This window comes from Perna viridis, chromosome 8 (genome assembly GCF_037379345.1).
Source record: "Perna viridis isolate PV_CMFRI_1.1 ecotype Kerala chromosome 8, ASM3737934v1, whole genome shotgun sequence".
NCBI classification, from domain to species: domain Eukaryota; kingdom Metazoa; phylum Mollusca; class Bivalvia; order Mytilida; family Mytilidae; genus Perna; species Perna viridis.
The window spans coordinates 19322236-19342192 of NC_142452.1; the positions used below are offsets into that span (position 1 = coordinate 19322236).

Here is a 19957-nt window from a genome sequence, read left to right on the forward strand (position 1 = left end):
ATAACCTGTTCATTTTATCTTTTTTGTGGCTAGAAGAAAAGATAATGCTGATTCACAACACAGAACAAAGACTCTCTCAGAACTTGGAGACAAGTCAGGCTTCGTGCACATTGATAAACAGAAAAAAATAGACCAAGATTTCACAATGAACATATATAAATTGCATTTAATTATAACCTGTTCATTTTATCTTTTTTGTGGCTAGAAGAAAAGATAATGCTGATTCACAACACAGAACAAAGACTCTCTCAGAACTTGGAGACAAGTCAGGCTTCGTGCACATTGATAAACAGAACAAAATAGACCAAGATTTCACAAAGAACATATATAAATTGCATTTAATTATAACCTGTTCATTTTATCTTTTTTGTGGCTAGAAGAAAAGATAATGCTGATTCACAACACAGAACAAAGACTCTCTCAGAACTTGGAGACAAGTCAGGCTTCGTGCACATTGATAAACAGAAAAAAATAGACCAAGATTTCACAAAGAACATATATTAATTGCATTTAATTATAACCTGTTCATTTTATCTTTTTTGTGGCTAGAAGAAAGATAATGCTGATTCACAACACAGAACAAAGACTCTCTCAGAACTTGGAGACAAGTCAGGCTTCGTGCACATTGATAAACAGAAAAAATAGACCACATTTTCACAAAGATACCCCCCCCCCCCAGTATATATAAAATGCTTTTAATTATTTACTGTTCATTTCATCTTTTTTGTGGTTTGAAGAAAAGATGGTGCTGAATCACAGAACAAAAACACTCTCAGAACTTGAAGACAAGCCTGGCTTTGCGCACATTCATAAATTTTCAATTTTATTAACAATTGTAGTTTATTTTTATTGAGCATATTACCTGCAATATCAATTTATTTATAATCAACCAGTTTTACTGGTAGGGGATTTAAGATAAAACCCCTTAAAGAACCTCGAGCATGTTAGCCTCTGTTTGGATTTTATAATTCAGTCAGATAGATTTTCTAAGCTTTGGTTCCACTGTTTTGTTCAGATAGAAAAAAATAAAATATTTTAAGTGCGATTTTATACAAAATATGAGGTTGCCTCCCTAGTAAATTACGATGAATTTTCTTCATAAAACTATAATATTACAGTAAATAAGAGTTGCAGGTCAGTGGAAATGAAATTTTTTTTCAAAATTTTCCTTTGTGCTGTTCAAAATGGCTCCAAAAAGAACTCTATTGGACATTAACAATCCAGCTAACTGAACTGACACAAAATTAAAGGAAGAGCTAAACAAATCAGGAATAAAAATTAGTGGATCTATTAGCAATAACCTGTTAAGACAAAATTATTTGGACAATGTCAACAAGGATTGTGCTACATTGCCATCAGACAATAAACAGGCTAGGGATATTAACATTGTGTTTCAGACAAAACAAAATGGCTTTCCATCCACAGCTAGCGATGTTTTTAACTCTAGAATAGAAATTTAAGCAAATGTGCCGACCTCAAGTTCAATGACAAACATAAAAACTGACAATACGCCATCGGGTGAGATCACAGGAGCGTAGATGAATATATCAATTTGGACAACACCTGTAGTCAATATGCATGCTGTATATATAATATATAGCGTGGCATCTAAAGAACAGCATTTCTGAAAGTCTCCTGCATAGTACAATTCAATTATTTCACATGTCTTTAAAACAGTTGAACTCCAAATCAAACGATATTAAGAGCATGCTTTTCAAATCTTTTTGTTCAAAATTCAACAAAAACAGAAGGAAGCAATTTTTTTAACAATTTTGATTTGGTATAAATATATATAAATAAATAACAATAAAATTTTTGTCAAGTTGTAGCAGATTCTTTTAGCTTTCAATGCTTGTACATTTTGTGTACATCAAGTACATGTACATACTGACAAATACAAGATCAATAACCCAATAACTAAAAAAGAAGATAATTCTGCTGCTGCTGTTGTTTACAACTGTGCAGCTAAAAATAAACATCAGATATTTCACTGTGTGGCTAAATGGGTTAGCAATATCACAAAGGAAAACTGCAAGAATATAGAGATGTCAAGGTATCACAAGTGTTTATGACAATCAACAGATTTTAATATATTCATTTCAATCACTTTAGTATAAGATGATATTTTAACACTGTAAGGAGTACAGAGTTGTATAAGAAAACCAGTATAACTAACATGTATACAATTTATCAATGTCTCCACCATCCAGATCTAGTAACAAAGATCTTACTAACTTGAAAAATTTGAGGGATTTAACTAAAGAGTCAAATGCTGATAATCCCTCAAAAATATTCATACAAGTAACCTGACAAATAGCATACATGTATATTAAATAGAACAAGGTAGAAAACTCTAAAAATGTAGTTATACATATGAACTATAAGTCTTTATGGTACATAATATAATCATTTTCTTTATAAGTTACAGTGTACAACTTAAGAGTACAAATTAATTTTACCAGTTACATTAGAGCAAAAAAGGGTTCTTCAATAATATTTGTTTTTATTAATATACTGTGTATAAAAATCAATTGCACTTGAAGATAAGTATCTATATTGAATCACAAAACTAAGAAAACAATATTATAAACTGTGAATCAACACATCATATGACATGACATAGCGTTAAGAATGTCCGCTGCTCATGTTCAGCCATTTTCTCACATTTTTGTTTTTATCCATTTCATTGCATTGACATTTTTTGCCCAGTGACCCCCCACTTTTATTTTCATAATTTTATTAAACACATCTTAAATGTTATTTAGGAAATTTTTTAATGAAATCCTTGTTATTTCTTCGGAGCATTTAACAGATAAAACCTATTATGACAAAACTTATGTAAAATCAAGAAAAATACTTTTCCCACAAAATTTTCAAAGGCTTAAATAAAAAAAAAACGCACAATGACCCATCAAAGTATTTCTATGTTCAAGTATAAAAGATCTTAAAGGATTTCACAACCCTCTGAAATCCTTATTATCTTTAAATAAAGCAGTGAACATCCTTAAGGAAGAAAACAAATAGGATTTTTTTCTTCAGACTAGCTATAATATTCTTTCTAAGCTGTAGGTTCATGACCTTGTAAAAAGTTTAATTCATGTAGACTGAATTTCTATCAGTATATTTCAGATTATCAAGTAAATGGAGAATTTTACACTTCTCAAGTTTTAAGACAGAGGAGGCAGGAGAAGTTTTGTGCAGATGGGCTCCATTTAAACAAAAATAAAAGATACCAAAAATACTATAAACTGATGTCAGAGACACAAGGAGAAGTTTTGTGCAAGTGGGCTTCAATCAATTTATAATAAAGTATATCCAAAATACTTTTAACAGTTTACTTGCAGTCCTAGTGACTGTAAATTGTGTACCGTATTTTCTGGTGAATAAGGCGCACCGGACTATAAGCCGCAGGGTCGATTTTTGTGGAAAATAAGGATAAAATCCACATATAAAGCATATAAAAAACGCACCTAAATTGACGATAAATGTGGCTATTTTCAGATACATATGATACTATTTACGTTTCTTTTTCAGGTAATTTGACAAAAGGGAGTGGGGAAGTAAAGGTTTATAGGGTTTTATTTTCAATCAAATTTGATATTATGCATTATAATTGTCAATAAAATTATGATTTTCTCGTATATGTCGTCTTATTTGTTGTTTGAAGTTCGCGATGTTGACTTTCACCCCACGCTGTACTCATCCAAGCTGTCGCCCATTTTAGTGTCGTTGAGTAATAAATTTGTTTTGTTTACATTTAAAAGGAATATGATAGCCTGGTTAGCAGAGTGCTATGTTAAGAGACCAAATGGTTTTTTCCACACCAGCCGTGCCATACTTGTTATGGACAGCATGCGGGCCCACATCACAGATGAAGTAAAAGATGCCCTCGAGAAGATCAACACAACACCAGCCGTTATACCCAGGGGAATGACCAAGTTGCTTCAGCCCCTTGACATCAGTGTCAACAGAACCTTCAAGATGGGCATGCGAGCCGAATGGGAAACCTGGATGACATCAAGGGAAAAGTCGTTCACCGCTACCGGCCGACTTCGCCGTGCTTCACTACCAGAAGTAGCAACCTGGGTCGTAAAGTCTGTTAAATCCATACCAAAGACTTGTGTCCTGAACGGGTTCAGGAGAGCAGAATTCCTTCGAACTGATTCCGAGGATTCCGACTCCGATAGTGAAGACGACGAGCCGCTCGCCAACTTTGACACCCGCTTGACTCCTGAGTTAGCAGAGCTGTTTCACTCCGACACAGAAGACGAGGATTTCGATGGTTTCAGCGCCCTGAGAGTGACGACGAGTATTGAACTATTTCAATAGACTTTCCAGATTACGTAGTGCTTTCTAGTGACACTTGAATATTTATGATAAAACTTTCGTGATTAATATTTAGTGCTTCATAATAATGTTTTTAACCTGCTTGTTATCTTATGTTTAAATGTATTTACATATTAAAATTATAAAATATCAACTGTCATTTTCTTTCCATTTCCTTAAAAAAAATAAATGTTAGTTTAAATCATTTCTTTTTCTTTTATTCTGTCGAACAGAATATTATAAAAAGAAATTATCTGAATTTGCACTTGTTTAAAAACTATCTGTCCTTACCCAAATTGACAGCCTCAAGAATAAAACCAGATACAAAATCTAAAAAAGTGAATGTGCTGATTAATAGGGGGAAAAAACAAAACCCCTTTATTGTACCTCTTGATAACTCTAAAAATACTTAACAATATATCGCCACGTGACCAAATTATTGATCGTAAAGACACAAGTCATGAAAACTTCGTCATTATTATACATTTTATTCTTTTTAATCAAATAAGCAACAAAACAAACATAAATATTTATTCAGATGAAAACAAGATGTATACATTGCAAGTTCCTGTCATAGTCGGCTGTTCAGATCATATAAAATAATGTCAACAATGTATTTCCGGTCAAAATCAGATCAGCTGATCTGGTCTGAAAAAAAAAAAATATACACATATAAAGCGCACCTGTGTATAAAACGCAGGTAGAAGTCACCTGAAAAAAATAGCGGCTTATACACCGGAATATACGGTAAGTCATTTTATTACAGCAAGACTTATTTGCCTAGCCAATTTCGACTTTAAGTGCAATCACTTTCCTTTTGTTTTTATAACAAGTTTAAAATTACAAGTTTTTTTTTTTTTAAAGTAATAGTATATGATACTCCAATTATTACTCAACACAAGTTAACAGATGTACCAATTGAAGACATAAAGATAAACATAACAATGAACAGTTCACAGTGGGGAGGATGCTTTGAAAAATGTTCAAACAGAACTGCAGCAGGAATTTATAAAAGCAGGGCCATGGGCAATATGCCAGTTGAAGCTGAAAGGTCATATAGAATGTTAAAAAAATACCCATTAAAATCTTGAATATTTGTAAAAACTGCTGAAAATGAAATCTCCCCCATGAGGTAATTAGTGTTACAGGCAAACAAATACCATTAACACATGTCTCTAAGATGCTTTCCCATATGGACCAACCAATTTGCTAATATGATCTTTCCAAAAAAAAATAGATATTTCCTTATAGTTTGATAGAAACACCAAGTTTTTACAGAGTAATCCCTGGCAAAATATATTTCTTGAAAATGGTCTTGCAAATACCAAGTAACAATGCCAGAAATAAGATTTTAACCGACTATATTTCATACACATTCTGAGTCTAGATAAGGCTCACTGAAAATTATAACCTCTTGTCTTTTCTTTTTTCCCAATCTTCATCTGTGTCTTCATCTTCTTTATTCATACTTTAGCACAACCTTGGTTTGTCAATAATATATGATACATGTGTATCTGCATTAGTCATTCATTGTCATCATATTAGCAGCCCCATGTCAAAATGACACAACAAATATTCATTCAGTGAAAATAATTAATTTCACTCAGTATACTTAGACTTCCATCACTATAAAATTTTCGAACTGTACACTGAATGCTTACCACATGACCTTGCAAATTTCTTAATTTGTACAGTCACATTGCTCTGTCGATGTGTTGTTTCAAGAATATGAGTTTCACTTTAATCATTAACTTCTAATGCTCTCATCCACTTAGACCTGATAACATGAAATGAGTACAGAGCACTTGATCAACTAAAGATTTAGTATCAGTTTGTAGTTCGTTTAGTATCAGTTTTGCTTCATGCACGAAACAAACTTTCCTTTCCTTCTTTTAGGTTTCATATGGACCATGAGGAACATAGTTGATGGTTTATTTATATTCATTATTTTTCTCTTTCTTCATCTTGGTTTTGTTTTTTTTTTTCCCTTTCACCAAAAAGTATCTGAATATTCACTTTTCACTTTCAATCAACTTGCAAATTATCTGTATAACATTGTGATCTGAAAAAGAAAATGACATTCATCTTCCCAACAGTCATTCAAAATTCAATATGTAAACAGGGCAACCAAAACCATTACAAGAAATGCCACATACCAAATTTGAATTCAATATGTCCAGTGGAAGCCATCATGATTGTGCCAAAATATAGGCAGACAAACAGACAGATGGAATGAACAGACAAATAAGGTGATTCCAATATACATGTGCCACCCACTCTGCGAGGAGAGTATACCAAGTGCTCCCTCAAGATAGTAGCAAGGGTTCAATACTTTCAGATTATTTCTCTGAACTAAATTTCAATGGAAATACCTTAGCCACAATGTCACATTAGTATGTTAGACAGTACCAAAAAGTACTAATCTATATATATATTTCTGGCACTGCCTATGAAGAGGTAATTCATGGTGTAGAAAAATCCACTGAACAAACGATGACTATTTGGTCTACATATACAATTTTATCCCAACAGGTAAACAACCAAATGAAAATTTATTCTGTAACTGGATGAGAAATGAAAGTGTATTTGGAGAGTTTTTGACATGCATTAACCATTTCCTGTTTGGTTTATATCAAGACAACAACATAGTCACATACCTAAAAGATTAACTGATGGTTTATCTAACTTTTGATCCAGTAAATCATCTAAGAGTTTCCTTAGTTCTCTGAATATAACACCAGTTTTGGCATAGGTCTACAAAGTCAACAGACAATAAATAAAATCAAATATTTTAACTCAAAATCTATAAAAATGAATAACATCACACAATTCATTAGTGAAAATAAGACAATACAAATTATTACAAAAGCATATCTACGATTCTTGGAAAAAGAAATCATGTTTAGGAGGAATCCTTAACAATATCAAACCACGGGTATTCTATCTAGAACTGTTTACATGACACTGAATGTTTCAACTGGAGTTGAAAACAAGACTTAGAAATCATTAGTTAACTTTTAAAATTCACCAGTTCCAAAAAGTGCACCATAGTGATGGCAAACAAATCAACTCCATCCTCTTTTATTTGGGAAGATATGGGTCATATTTTTAAAATTAAGTAATTTAAAGTGCAATCATTACACCATTAAATCTGCTAAAATTTAAGATTGCCATCTTTCTAAATGTATATAGACGAACATCCTTTCTCAAAATATGTCACCTTGCAGCTCTTACTTAACAGAAAAGAATATTCCTATTTTTAGCCATGTGAGATTTCCTTTTCTCACTAAAGAGACAATGTTTTTATCAAATTTTTAGCCATTTGAGATTCCATTATCTACAAGAAGCATTTGTGACCTCACAATACAAGTAAATTCAGAGGATACTTCAGCAAGCAGAGTGTTATAAATCGCGCACTAATAATAAAATCGATTTGAGAAAAAGAATCAAACACCACCAAAAAATACTAGACTAAGAAATCTCAGACACCCTCGATAAAGATTTGATGTGAGCCTTGTATGAGAACTTGAATGTCTGAGATTTCTCTTCTTGCACTGTCAGTGGTGTTAGATTCTTGTTAAATATCTGATCCATGTAAGAGATAGAACACATGCTTGTGATGTCACAATTAAGCATTTTAGGACATCTTGTAAATACAAAGGAATTTTGGCACACAGGGAATACTGGACTGGCATACTAATCACAAAGTTAATGTTCAGTGAGAAAAAGAACCAAATATCACAAGAAACTGCAAAACTAGGAGATCTAAGACACTCTTGTGTAAGATTTCATTCTCAGCAGTGTAACATTCTTAATATCTATGCATAAATTTAAAATGGTAACTAGATCAATCTTACAATAACACAAGGTTTATTCACACTTTACCTGGAATTTAATTCTATCATCAACTGACACGAGTTGAGCTGTGTGTTGTACATGTATATCCCCTCCAAACAATAATAAGGAGAATGGAGATACTAGGGTTGTCTCTCTTAGATATATTTTGGAGGTTGTCACCTGAAATGTAGAAAATTACGCATTCATTGATACTTATTGGCCAAAATGATACACAAACACATACAGCTTTGGAAAGACAGAAGCAATATTTTCTTAATATTGAAGATTCAAACATAAACATAGCATCAAAATATGTATGACAACAATATATTAAGCAAGGCCATCTATACTCAACGTCATATACAACACATTTTCGAATTAAAGCTCTACTTTTTAAACCGTCGGGACTTACCGCTAGAGTTGTCTCTCTTTTATTTAATATGAAGATAGTTCGCATATATGCATGACGTGTTAGTACCAACGAGTCGCTTATTAGCTTAAATCATGCCTAACAAATCCTTACGGGAAAATCCCATACTAATATCCGCCATGTTGGTTTCTACAGGACAATTTGTTTACAAACGAAGTTCATAAGTTCCCGTCGAACTTTGGTGACAATCGTCTGCTTGATCAACTTCTCGGTATTGTATGTTGTTCGCGTAAAATAAATATGAGATATCCGAAATAATGCCGAAATGCATTCTGGGTTCTTCGGTTTTTGGACAAACCATTTAAACGTAAACAACATCTCCTAGCAATCTGATCACTGTAAACATGGCCGACTTTTCACAATGTAAATATTGGCACCAAGAATTAAAATCTGACCGGAATTTAACGAATCAATGTTTAGGGAGAAGCCGTTTGGCTAAACGAATGAGCAAGTCATTTAAGACAATTTAAACGACCATAGGTGTCAATAAAGTCATAGAAAATACTTTTATTCAAATTTTAACAGTATCTTATTTATGTGACGCCGAGTATAGAGGAGCAGTAAAAATTTAAACAAAACAGAATATACATGTGCATGTATTTATAGCCTACTTGTTCTTATAGTCAATTTCAACTGTTATTTTCTTCATATTCACTTCACAGTTACAGGTAAATTCAATTAATTACTATAATCAGGCATAGAAGTCATCCTTTAAGCAGATTTCAAAATAAAGATACCTGAAATCATACAAAAAGATTTTGTTATAGGCTATTGAGTATTCACCTTTTCTTGGTAAGCAATCCACCCATTGGCTGCAAGGTTCCTGTTTACAGATGATGGGTGAACATGTGCTGGTCCTTGGGCAGTTTCACCAATGCAGGCATGCTTTCTTGGGTTTACAGCTGCATCAAGAGGGGCATCATATGTTACCTTGGCAACACTAGGGTACAGACCAGCAGATATCACAGCTTTCACCATGGCAACCATAGTTTTGTTTAGGTTGGTATCAGTAGTAACTACAGACTTGCTTATGTCAAGGACTTCTCCGTATTTCTGGTTAGCTTGCGATTTTGACTGAATTGTCTCTGAAAACCCTATTGAATTGACTAGCTTGATCAGATCATTTTTGACGTTCTGAAAGATAAAAAAAATTGATCCTAAAACAAAATACAAATATATGTGTAGGGATTTTCCAATGTATTAACTCCTCTCCAAATCAATTTTCAACTTTTAAATTTTAAAACAAGATGTTGCATACTATATCTTGCTAAGAAAATTCTCCACTGAAACATTTTTGTCAAAACTGAAAAGAAGAGACATGGTACAAGTCCTCATGCAAAGCAATATACCAAATATCTAAGCATTTCGTTCAATAGGAGTTGCAAAGTAACAAAAAGGTGTAACAGATGGATGGATTAACTGACTGACAAGGTGATTGCAATAATAAAAACAAGACATTAAGTAGCTGTCTTTGTAAGAATCATGCAAAATCTGAAAAATGTGATACACCCAAAAAAGGCTACATATTTTTATTTTTGTAATTAGGTTGTTTTATGGGTCTACACTATGAAATGAGTAATTATTCATTCAAATATGCCTGCTCTTAGGAGATAATCCACATTGAAAATCCAGTAGATTCTATTGTATTTGAGTGTCATTTACAGAGTTATCTCCCTCAATTTTGAAATCTACAGTGCCTTCTATATAATTGTTATCTCCTATGAGCACAGGTTATTGGAAAAAACCACATGTTAAATTCTGTTTACTATGACATTTCAAACAAAATATCAAAAATAAAAATATGTAGGCTTTTTATCCACAAATCACATTTTGCATGATCCTTAGCTGGAATCATACTTAATATCATTGAATTTAAAAAGGTATCAGAAAATTATTATATATTAGTACCTTCTTTATGTTCTACAAAGATATTATGTTCAAAATGTTATATCATACCTCAATTTCTAATAACGTATTTCTCTTCAGAAAGTTCTTCTGACAAAATGACTGTTCTGATTGGTACCCCTTTTCCTGTGCTGCCTTCCACCTGTAACATGTATAAAGTACAACTTAAGTTATAACAAGCTTTCTGATTGCTTGGATCTCTGAGCAAATCAAGTTATTTCTGTATAACTTGCTTTGGTATTGTGTCGATCAGTCTGCGCTCTGCCATTCAACTAATTCAAAATGAAATGAAGTTTTGATAATGACCAAATTAATAATATTTGGATAAACTTGAATCCATTGGATCAGTTTACACTTTGCAGTTTATAAGTGTAAACTGCCACAAACCATGTTATTTCCTACATCCTGCTAAAAAATTAAAAACATTCCTTAAAAATCATGTACAATGAATTGATTACCTACAGTGTTATAAACAAAATTGACAAGGAATAGTAGCAATAAAACTTTTGAGACTTTTCTGCTGACTGAAAAAAAATGATTTTTTACATGTGTGAATGACATTAATAAAAACATGAATGTATCTCAAAACCTTATATCGCAGATTAACTTTGACAATTTCAAATCACCAAGTCCTAAATAAACAATGAATTTACAGTTTTATAGTATTGCTCTTGATATCCCATTTCCTGCATCCATGGAAAGTTGATTAAGCCAAGAGAAAGTTATACATTGTAAATTTTACAAATGAGTTTCCACTAGGTGAAAGTTAGGTATGATGCAAACTATTCCATGGAAAGCAGAAAATTTCTTAAATTCTAGAGCATTGTGAGCATGGAAAAGTAATGAAATTTATACATTCTGACCAAAGTATTTTTCTGGTGCAATAATATTGATCTGTTGACTTACCCAGTGTATGCCTTGTATAATGTGAGGTGATCTGAGCAGGAACACGCCATTGATGACTTGGCAAGGTTGGCAAGATCCAGTTTGTCTATGGGTGCCATAAATGGAGATTTAGTAGTCATTGCAGCTGCTATAACAGCCTAAAACAATGAAAATGGTTTCAATTTTCATGGTTTAGCATGACTTGATTTTATGAATTTCATTAAAAATTTTACAATGAAAAAAAAAATTTCACCACAAATTGACCTACAAATCAGCGTATGCTGGTCATGAAAGTTTTATTCAAACTCATCAAAGCTAACAAATAATTTTTATCTTAAATCAATCATGATGTATCATTTGTGAATTCAATATCACATGTACTTAAAAAACAGTTCTTGACTTACCACTGGTTCTAGGTATCCAAATATAGCACCAAACAAGAGCATTTTGCCTATCCTAGCATGCACAGGTAGAGCGGCCAAGTGATGACCCAGTGGAGTGAGACTTGCCACACCCTTACAGGCCCCTATCTCATACAACAGGCTCATGGCCCTGGCTATAACCTGAGGTCTAGGAGGGTCAAGACATTCTGATAAGAAACTCTCAGGCTCACCAAGGTCACATTTCTGCAAAATAAAACTCAATTTGAAATAAAAATCCCCATATACATCTAAAAAATATGTAGTGAGTTCTTTAGACACTTCAAATTTTTCTCCAACTAATTTTCAAAGAATTCATAATATTATAAAAATTGTCATTGCACTTTAAACTAGAGACAGTAAAACTGACAGCAAACCAAGTATTCCTGCAGTCCAAAGTTTCACAACAAAAATGTCCATTACTTAAAAACAATAATACAGTAATCATGAAAATCAATATAGATCTTCTGTTAGAAAGCAACATGCTATGTATCTTAATTTGAAAAAAAATCTTTCATACTTTTGGTCACAGCAACTTACCATTATATGTAAACACAATTCTTCCAATGGAACCCTTTGTATCTCTGGAATGGTGTAGTCTGCTAAATCTTTGTACCTGAAAACAATGGCCACACATTTTAATGATTCAAAATTTCTTTCAAGCTGATCAAAACAATATTGTTTCTGGGACTATTCCAGTAAAATTTCTCTGGAGGGGTGGAACGCCACTTAAATACTTAAACCTTGGTTGGGAGTATTTCTGATATTTTACACAATTTAATGCATTGCAAAAATGAAATTAATTCTCTTGGTGATACACCTTATGAGTTGTGGTGTTCCATCCCCTTCAGGGAATTTTTACTGGAATAGTGCTTATGCCTTTAGTCTGCTGCCTAAGTCTTGTATTAAGTTGTAAAAACAAACTCTGACTAATCAATGGCTGGGTTAGAACTCTAATTTGTACCAGCTGTTTTCATGGGCCTTTTGGTCCATCTGTTTCTAATTGAATAGACAGAATAAAATGGATATAAAGTCTATAGTTGTGACTGTATGATAAATATATAAATAAGAATAATGATGGCCCAGTTATGAAGGTTTCACTCTTCAGTTTGTAATTCGTTGATCATGATCAACTTTTTTTTGAAAGTCATATGCATGTAAATACAGTCACTCACTTTTGATTGGTATAGAGTCTAAAACAGAATCCTTCTCTCACACGACCAGCTCTGCCCTGTCTCTGTTTAGCATTTGCTTTACTGATGAAAACTTCTTTCAAGGAACTCATTTGACTAGTCTCTATATATCTGTCATATGTATAAAGGAATGTATTAACAGAAAGCTTAATGAAATTGCTATGCATGTAGGGGTAAAATGATTCCACCAAATTATGGTTCAATACACATGATGATTCATAAGTAACCCTAACCAACAGATTTGTTTATTGATGAAATTGAGCATTAAATTTTAAAATTAGTCACAAAAAGTAATTAGGAAATTTGTACTCAGTTGTACCATTTTTTCATAATAAAATGTACATTGATGAAACAGATTTGCTCACGCTTCAAGTTTTCTTTAATGTAAAATCATTTCCAAAATTGGATGTAAATCACTATTCACTCCATAACTGGATAGTTAGTAGACATAGTAACATACCTAGTCTCCTTGACCTTTCCAGTGTCGATAACGAACACAACATCAGGTATAGTAATTCCTGTTTCAGCTATGTTGGTTGCTATAACAATCTTTCTGACACCAGGGGGTGGCATCTTGAATGCAGCACTTTGGTCAGAAGAGGAAAGCACTGAATGCAAGGCTAATATTTGGAACCTATAAAGGATAAGTATTTAATCATTTTTCTTCAACAGAACAGAAGAATTTTTTCAAAAGCAAAAGATAGTCACACTTAAATAATTACTGTGTTTATGCTGATATTAACATCAACAAAAAGTTGATGAACTACTAAGTATGAAACACTAAAATCCAGACAGATGACCAGTAAACAGTACAAGTAATGGAGACAGAGTTAATCAAACAATACAACCACTAGTGTTGAAGATAAATGTACACATTTAATGACTACACTTTTAGACCAGAGAAGCACATATGCATGCATTTTTTTTTACTCGGCCTCACCTCTTCTGGTCAGAGAATCTTCTATCACTCTGCAGTAGTTCATAGACCTCCTGTATATCAGCAAGACCTGGCAGGAAAATCAAAACTGCTCCATCCACTGTTCTGAACTCTTCAGATTTCTCCAGGTAAAGCAAGGTTTCCTGAAACAATGACCATTAAGATACAAATGTACATCACAAAGAAGTTTGTAATAGCATGATTTCATCTCATTTGTTTGGGTAAAAGTATGAACATTTCTATAGATGAAATAATTTTTAAGTCCTAGCCTAGTCCAAAATATTTTGCACAATTTTGATAAACTCAAAAAGAGTAAAAATATGACACTTTAAATATTGATATACTGATATTTGTTTCAGTACCAAATGTTGAAAATAAATGACATCATATGTGTAGAAACATTTGAACAAGGAAGAATGCTTACATAACCAAACAGATTAATATCATAATGTCTTTTACACAAGTTAATTGTTCATAGAAATACCTACAATGATCAGATCAAAATTAATCCTACTTTCGTTCATTCTTGTAACCGTGTTCCTGGTCTTTAGACAATATTTATCTGGTGATAAGGTGGTCTGTAAAACAATGATAAGAATTTACTTTAATCATGTTATTTTATTGGCTGGTATTTTGATTAACAAAATGCACCACCACTTTTTTTTAAAAGATGAAAAGTCAAAATCCCTTTCATCAACTAACCAAATTTACTGCTGCTAAAGCCTTAAAACTATGTTTTATAAAAAAAATTCACCATGTCATTTCCATAAACTAACTGGTAATCCACTGGACCCTATAAAAACATCTATCTGCCAACCTGGCACATAGCTATTTGCACATTAAATTCTTCAGAGAAAGTTACAATCAAGGTTCCAGAAACAGTAAAAAATGCCGGTCATTGACTGACAAAGTTTGCAAATGACTGACGACCATTTTCCAATATCAGACATAGAAAATTTTCAATCCTTATACATTACAGTCTGTGTGGTTTTATTAGTGTATAAACATCCTGTCTACCTGTCTCCAAATTGTTTATTGGACATTAATTGACAGGTGTGTGTCAATATTAGCTGATGTGCAGCCACCTGTAACTGATTAGTTAATTGCATAATTAAATTAATGGTACATGTGCAGCACAAAATTATTTGAAGTGACTAATAGAATTTTCATACATTTATTACCTGATTTAAGAGAGAAAAAGATTGGCAAGTCCATCATAATTTATCAATTGAATCTTTTTATCACAGAAGTCAACAACCCATTTAAATCAATATTCAAAATGTATTCGCAATTTTCTTTTATAAATATTCAACATTTTTTACATCACTCAGAAGTTTTCGGCAGTTTGCCGATGTAATGAAAAGTTCTGAGAAATACAATGTTTTGTTTACATGTTAGAACATCCACATGTGGTTGAAACCAAAATTGTTCACTCATTCAGATATATATTATACTCCAAGTCACCTCAGATTGTTTGCGTTTTTTTGCGTTTATTTTTGTAATTACTCTACGGTTCCTTTCAAAAACTTGCCATTTTATTCATGTCGTTCTGTACTACGATTCCCCTACAATTAATTTTTTGTTCTTACCTCCGAGATTGAAAAAATTCAAAATTTATTTTTCCTATGAGAATTTTGCACTGAATGTTGTTTATCCACCATCTTGTTTCTATGGATATTTTGAAATGTTCCCTATTATCTCACAATTGAATAGCTGAAATACCATGATTTCCTGCCATATTTCTGCTCTTTACCTTTAGTAAAAGACAAAACCAGAAGTTCCGAATGAAAATGCTACAACTGGTACTTAATGAGAGTCTTACCACATAAAGTAATAAATTAGCAGGGAACCAGAAATATGGCGGGAAATCATGGTATTTCAGCTCTTCAATTGTGAGATAATAGGGAACATTTCAAAATATCCATAGAAACAAGATGGCGGATAAACAATACATTCAGTGCAAAATTCTCGTAGGAAAAATAAATTTGAATTTTTTCAATCTCGGAGGTAAGAACGAAAAATAATTGTCAGGGAATCGTAGTACAGAATGACATGAATAAAATGGCAAATTTTTGAAAGGAACCGTCGAGTAATTACAAAAATAAACGCAAAAAACCGCAAACAATCTGAGGTGACTCGGAGTATAATAGAAAAAGTATGTGATGCAATAACACAAATTCCAATATTTATCTTTAAATAAGTATAAAAAAAGGTTTTTTTTTTTAAGTTTAGTCTGGATCTTAGCATTTAAAAGACTGACACAAACATATGCTGATGTTTGACAAAATGACCGACATTGGCTGTCAAAATTTCCAGATCCTTGAAAACAATATATAATACACATGTATTTATAAGTACATACAGTATCTAGTTTAGATATGCTATCTTTGGTCCAGAACAAGTCCACTTTAGACTGATCTCCTCCTTTCTCTGTTACAAACACGCTAGTTTGTTCCTCCTAAATGGAGAATATATACAATGTAACACATCTCTCCATTTATAAACCTTATGCACAAGATTATGAAAGCTATTGAGAAGAAAAAAAAACTATGACATGATTCTTCAACTAAATTTTGAAGGTTAATCATAATACGTAGGATTATCATTGAATTAAGTCAATAAGATATAAGAAAAATTACTTAAAAATTTATGAACAGATTAAAAGAACAGAACTTTTGAAAGTTGGTCAGATATATGGAAGTACAACAACTCCTCTTATAAGATATATATATATAACCTAATCACCTGTATAAGTTGATCAGATCTAAGAGAGTATGGTGAATCCTCTTCAAGAGCATACCCTGTTCTCTCTATCAAATCCTCCATGTAATGAACCTAAAACAAAGTAACAGTCTATTACAGAGGACATAAGGATCATTCATATGAATTTAACCTTTAACCTATGGATCACCAAAAGTTATCATTTAGATAGACTGGAAGTAGCAAAATCATGCTCAAATATGTGCACGAGCTTCAATTAGACCTTTAAACTCCTCTACTAAACTTCAATATACACATTTGGTTACTAAATTTTGAACTGCTGCTTTCAACTGCAATATTGATTTACTTTTTTTTAAATCTGCATTTGTCTCCTATTGATCACAAAGGATGTAACTCCTGATGCAAGCATTCTGTTTCTAGGTTCACTAAGTTTTACTTGACAGAGCAAATTTACATGTAGGCTTCTGTGTGAATATACTTTTCTACTTGCATTTGCTCTGTGTGTTACATGTATTTAAAAATTAGTAAATACATGTATAAAGTAAAATGTTTGCAATAGGCTAATAAGCTACAAAAATTTCTAATGTATAATAGAAACTTCTACATGAAAATTAAATAATTACAAATATCACCAATATTACAGTACTTCTATAATAAGATCCTATACCTGCACTGGAAATGTTCTTCCGGGGATGTTGATCACAGGACAATGTTGGAAATATTCTGAAAACTTTATACTGTCTAGGGTAGCACTCATCAATACAACTTTTAGGTCTGGTCTTTTATTCAAAAGTCTCTTGAGAATTACCAACAGGAAGTCAGACTGTACACTTCTCTCATGTACCTGCAAGTTTTGGCAAATGTCAGTATGGCAAGTCGAAAATTTCTGCAAATCTCTAATTTCAATTTGAACTTTGTGCTGACAAACGATTTGAAAAAAAAAACTGGCAAAAGATGTGGTAAAGAAATTTTTTGCAGTTAATTAAAAAAAAACAGTAATTGCAGTATCAGCTAAAGTGTTCACTTTGCATAGGTAATTTATCTTGGAAAGTTGGAAATTGTTACATGCAATTACCTCATCCACAATAACATGAGTTACACTACTGAGACTGGTATCACTCTGTAACTTCCTCAACAGGACACCAGTTGTACAATATGTCAGCCTTGTATTGGGTCCACACTTTGATTCAAATCTGATCTGATAACCTACTAGAGAATCTCTCTTCCCTATACCAATCTCACCCATTTCATCAGAAACTCTCTGTGCCAGGCTGATTGCTGATATTCTTCTAGGTTCTGTACAGATTATATTACACTGTTGTCCTTTTCCATCCAGGATACAACTCTTCAAATAAAATTCAGACTCAGCATATAGGTTTATGTATCATTTTGATAGAATGTGATCACATTTGCTCTATGTGTAAATACATGAATATTTGTCATCAGCTTCTAATCGCATCTAGATGTATAAATGTATGTTGAACAAAATTATTAATAAATATCTCAATGAAGGTGGTCATTTAAAAATCATATACCAATGATTGGGAGTAAAATTTCAATATTATGCCATTTTCTAATGACACTAAGAATTTCAATTCGACTTATTTAAAAACAAAATATATATGCAGTGAATGTTCTGCTGGAATATGTATATGGAGTATGCCTGCGATAAATCAAAAAGATCAAAATACTACATGCACAAATATAAACAATTATATCGTAAATGGTATAAAAAAAGCTTATACTGATTGTTTGCTTAATTTAAATACCTTACATGCATCAGTCAGACCATAGTCTTTGATACCAATGATCACATAAATACAAGATTTAAAACTCAAAACACCTAACAGAAAAAGACAAAATTTATGACAAGAAACTAAATCCTTATTTATCAATTACTTTCAAAATATTCTCGACATCCTCTTAAAAATGGAAAATGACTTTAAAAAATCACAGTTAATATTACTTCTAATAAAAACTGAGGAATTTGTGTACTCTTCCCACTGCCAGTTTCTCCAGCAACAACAGTAACACTACTCCTCTTTATCTGATCCACTACAGAGTCACGGTGCTGGAAAACAGGAAGTTTCTGTCTAGACTGGTATAAGGACTGGTACCTATCTGTATGGTGTCTTTTGGAAAGTAGGGATATCAGAGCCTGACTGTCCATTGTTGAGAGGTGCTTACCTGACTTCAAAGGCTTATTAGGAATGAATTCTATAGATTCCTGCAATATAATCAAATACATTTAGATATACACATGTACATCAATGTGCTTTTTTTAAAATCAAAAATAAATGTAAAGAATGATAAATGGGTAGAATATATATGGACTTAATTCAGAAATAAACATCTAAGTCAACAATTTATCAATGTTTCATAATAATATTTGTAGGCCTCTTGCATGTATAGTTGCACATACATTTTACATTACATTTTTTACATCACTATTTCCAAACACTTATGCATTTATCCTTAAATGTTAAATCATAATTATATTCAAATTAAAGAATCTTAGTGAGCGCGCTCACATACACTACGCGTCCCCATGTTGGATATTCAATTAAATTTGTTTGTGAAAGAAATACAAGTACAAGGAACCCCATCAAAAAAGGAATTTTAGACCTTCATCTTCTAACTAAATTATGTTACTCAGATGGTAGTTTCTAACTCCAGACTGTGATTCTTTGAGTTTTAGTTAATCAAAAGTAAATATCATCATAGCAAAACAAAACGTACACTTGACCTGTAACTTATCACGGTGAACTTATATACCAAAAATCCTGTCAATATCTGCAAGCCTTAAAAAAAAGTCCCGAAAACTCTTTTTTCTGTGAATTTTGCTAAGTTCAAGTCCTGTAATTTTGGTAAAAATCTTCGGAGCGGAACAAAACATACACTTGATCTGTAATTAATCATGGTGAATTTATATATCAAAAATCATGTCAATATCTGCAAGCCTTTAGAAAAAATTTCTGGAAAACTGAAGATGGACTGACGGACAGGTCAAAAACATTATACCCTGCACAACTTCATTGCCTGGGTAATAAATATGCATCACATTGATCGTTTTAACATCTTTCTACAGATAAGATGATCATTAAGAGCATCTGGTACATGAACCTCATCTTCCTCCAAATTTTCCCAAGAGTCAACAGTATCATCATCGCCAACTCCCTCGTCTACTGACTTTTCGTTGCATGCTTTACTACTGATCTGTATCTTCTTCATCAGCTTGCTGATTAGCTGATCTCTTGGCTAAAATTACAATGCCATAATGTGTAGGTTAAGGACCAGACAGATA

At 32.5% G+C, this 19957-nt stretch overlaps 1 protein-coding gene across 2 annotated transcripts in view; it reads right to left on the minus strand.

Annotated features, from left to right (window-relative positions):
• Nucleotides 1-5670: 5670 nt before the first annotated feature.
• Nucleotides 5671-19957, minus strand: part of LOC148609666 (ATP-dependent RNA helicase DHX29-like) — a 29061-nt gene continuing 14774 nt past the window's right edge. The window contains exons 12-29 of one of the 2 annotated variants that reach the window (XM_088540745.1): nucleotides 19777-19911; nucleotides 18620-18880; nucleotides 17729-17998; nucleotides 17321-17497; nucleotides 16678-16767; nucleotides 16295-16390; nucleotides 14421-14510; nucleotides 13936-14075; nucleotides 13456-13629; nucleotides 12978-13106; nucleotides 12343-12418; nucleotides 11788-12009; nucleotides 11405-11541; nucleotides 10550-10640; nucleotides 9377-9727; nucleotides 8212-8343; nucleotides 6984-7080; nucleotides 5671-6388 (exon numbers count right to left, since the gene is read on the minus strand). In XM_088540745.1, the coding sequence (XP_088396871.1) occupies nucleotides 6339-6388; nucleotides 6984-7080; nucleotides 8212-8343; nucleotides 9377-9727; nucleotides 10550-10640; nucleotides 11405-11541; nucleotides 11788-12009; nucleotides 12343-12418; nucleotides 12978-13106; nucleotides 13456-13629; nucleotides 13936-14075; nucleotides 14421-14510; nucleotides 16295-16390; nucleotides 16678-16767; nucleotides 17321-17497; nucleotides 17729-17998; nucleotides 18620-18880; nucleotides 19777-19911 (2718 nt within the window). In that variant the 3' untranslated portion in view covers nucleotides 5671-6338. The remainder of the gene's footprint in view (nucleotides 6389-6983; nucleotides 7081-8211; nucleotides 8344-9376; nucleotides 9728-10549; nucleotides 10641-11404; nucleotides 11542-11787; nucleotides 12010-12342; nucleotides 12419-12977; nucleotides 13107-13455; nucleotides 13630-13935; nucleotides 14076-14420; nucleotides 14511-16294; nucleotides 16391-16677; nucleotides 16768-17320; nucleotides 17498-17728; nucleotides 17999-18619; nucleotides 18881-19776; nucleotides 19912-19957) is intronic. The other variant, XM_088540747.1, reaches the window with a different exon arrangement.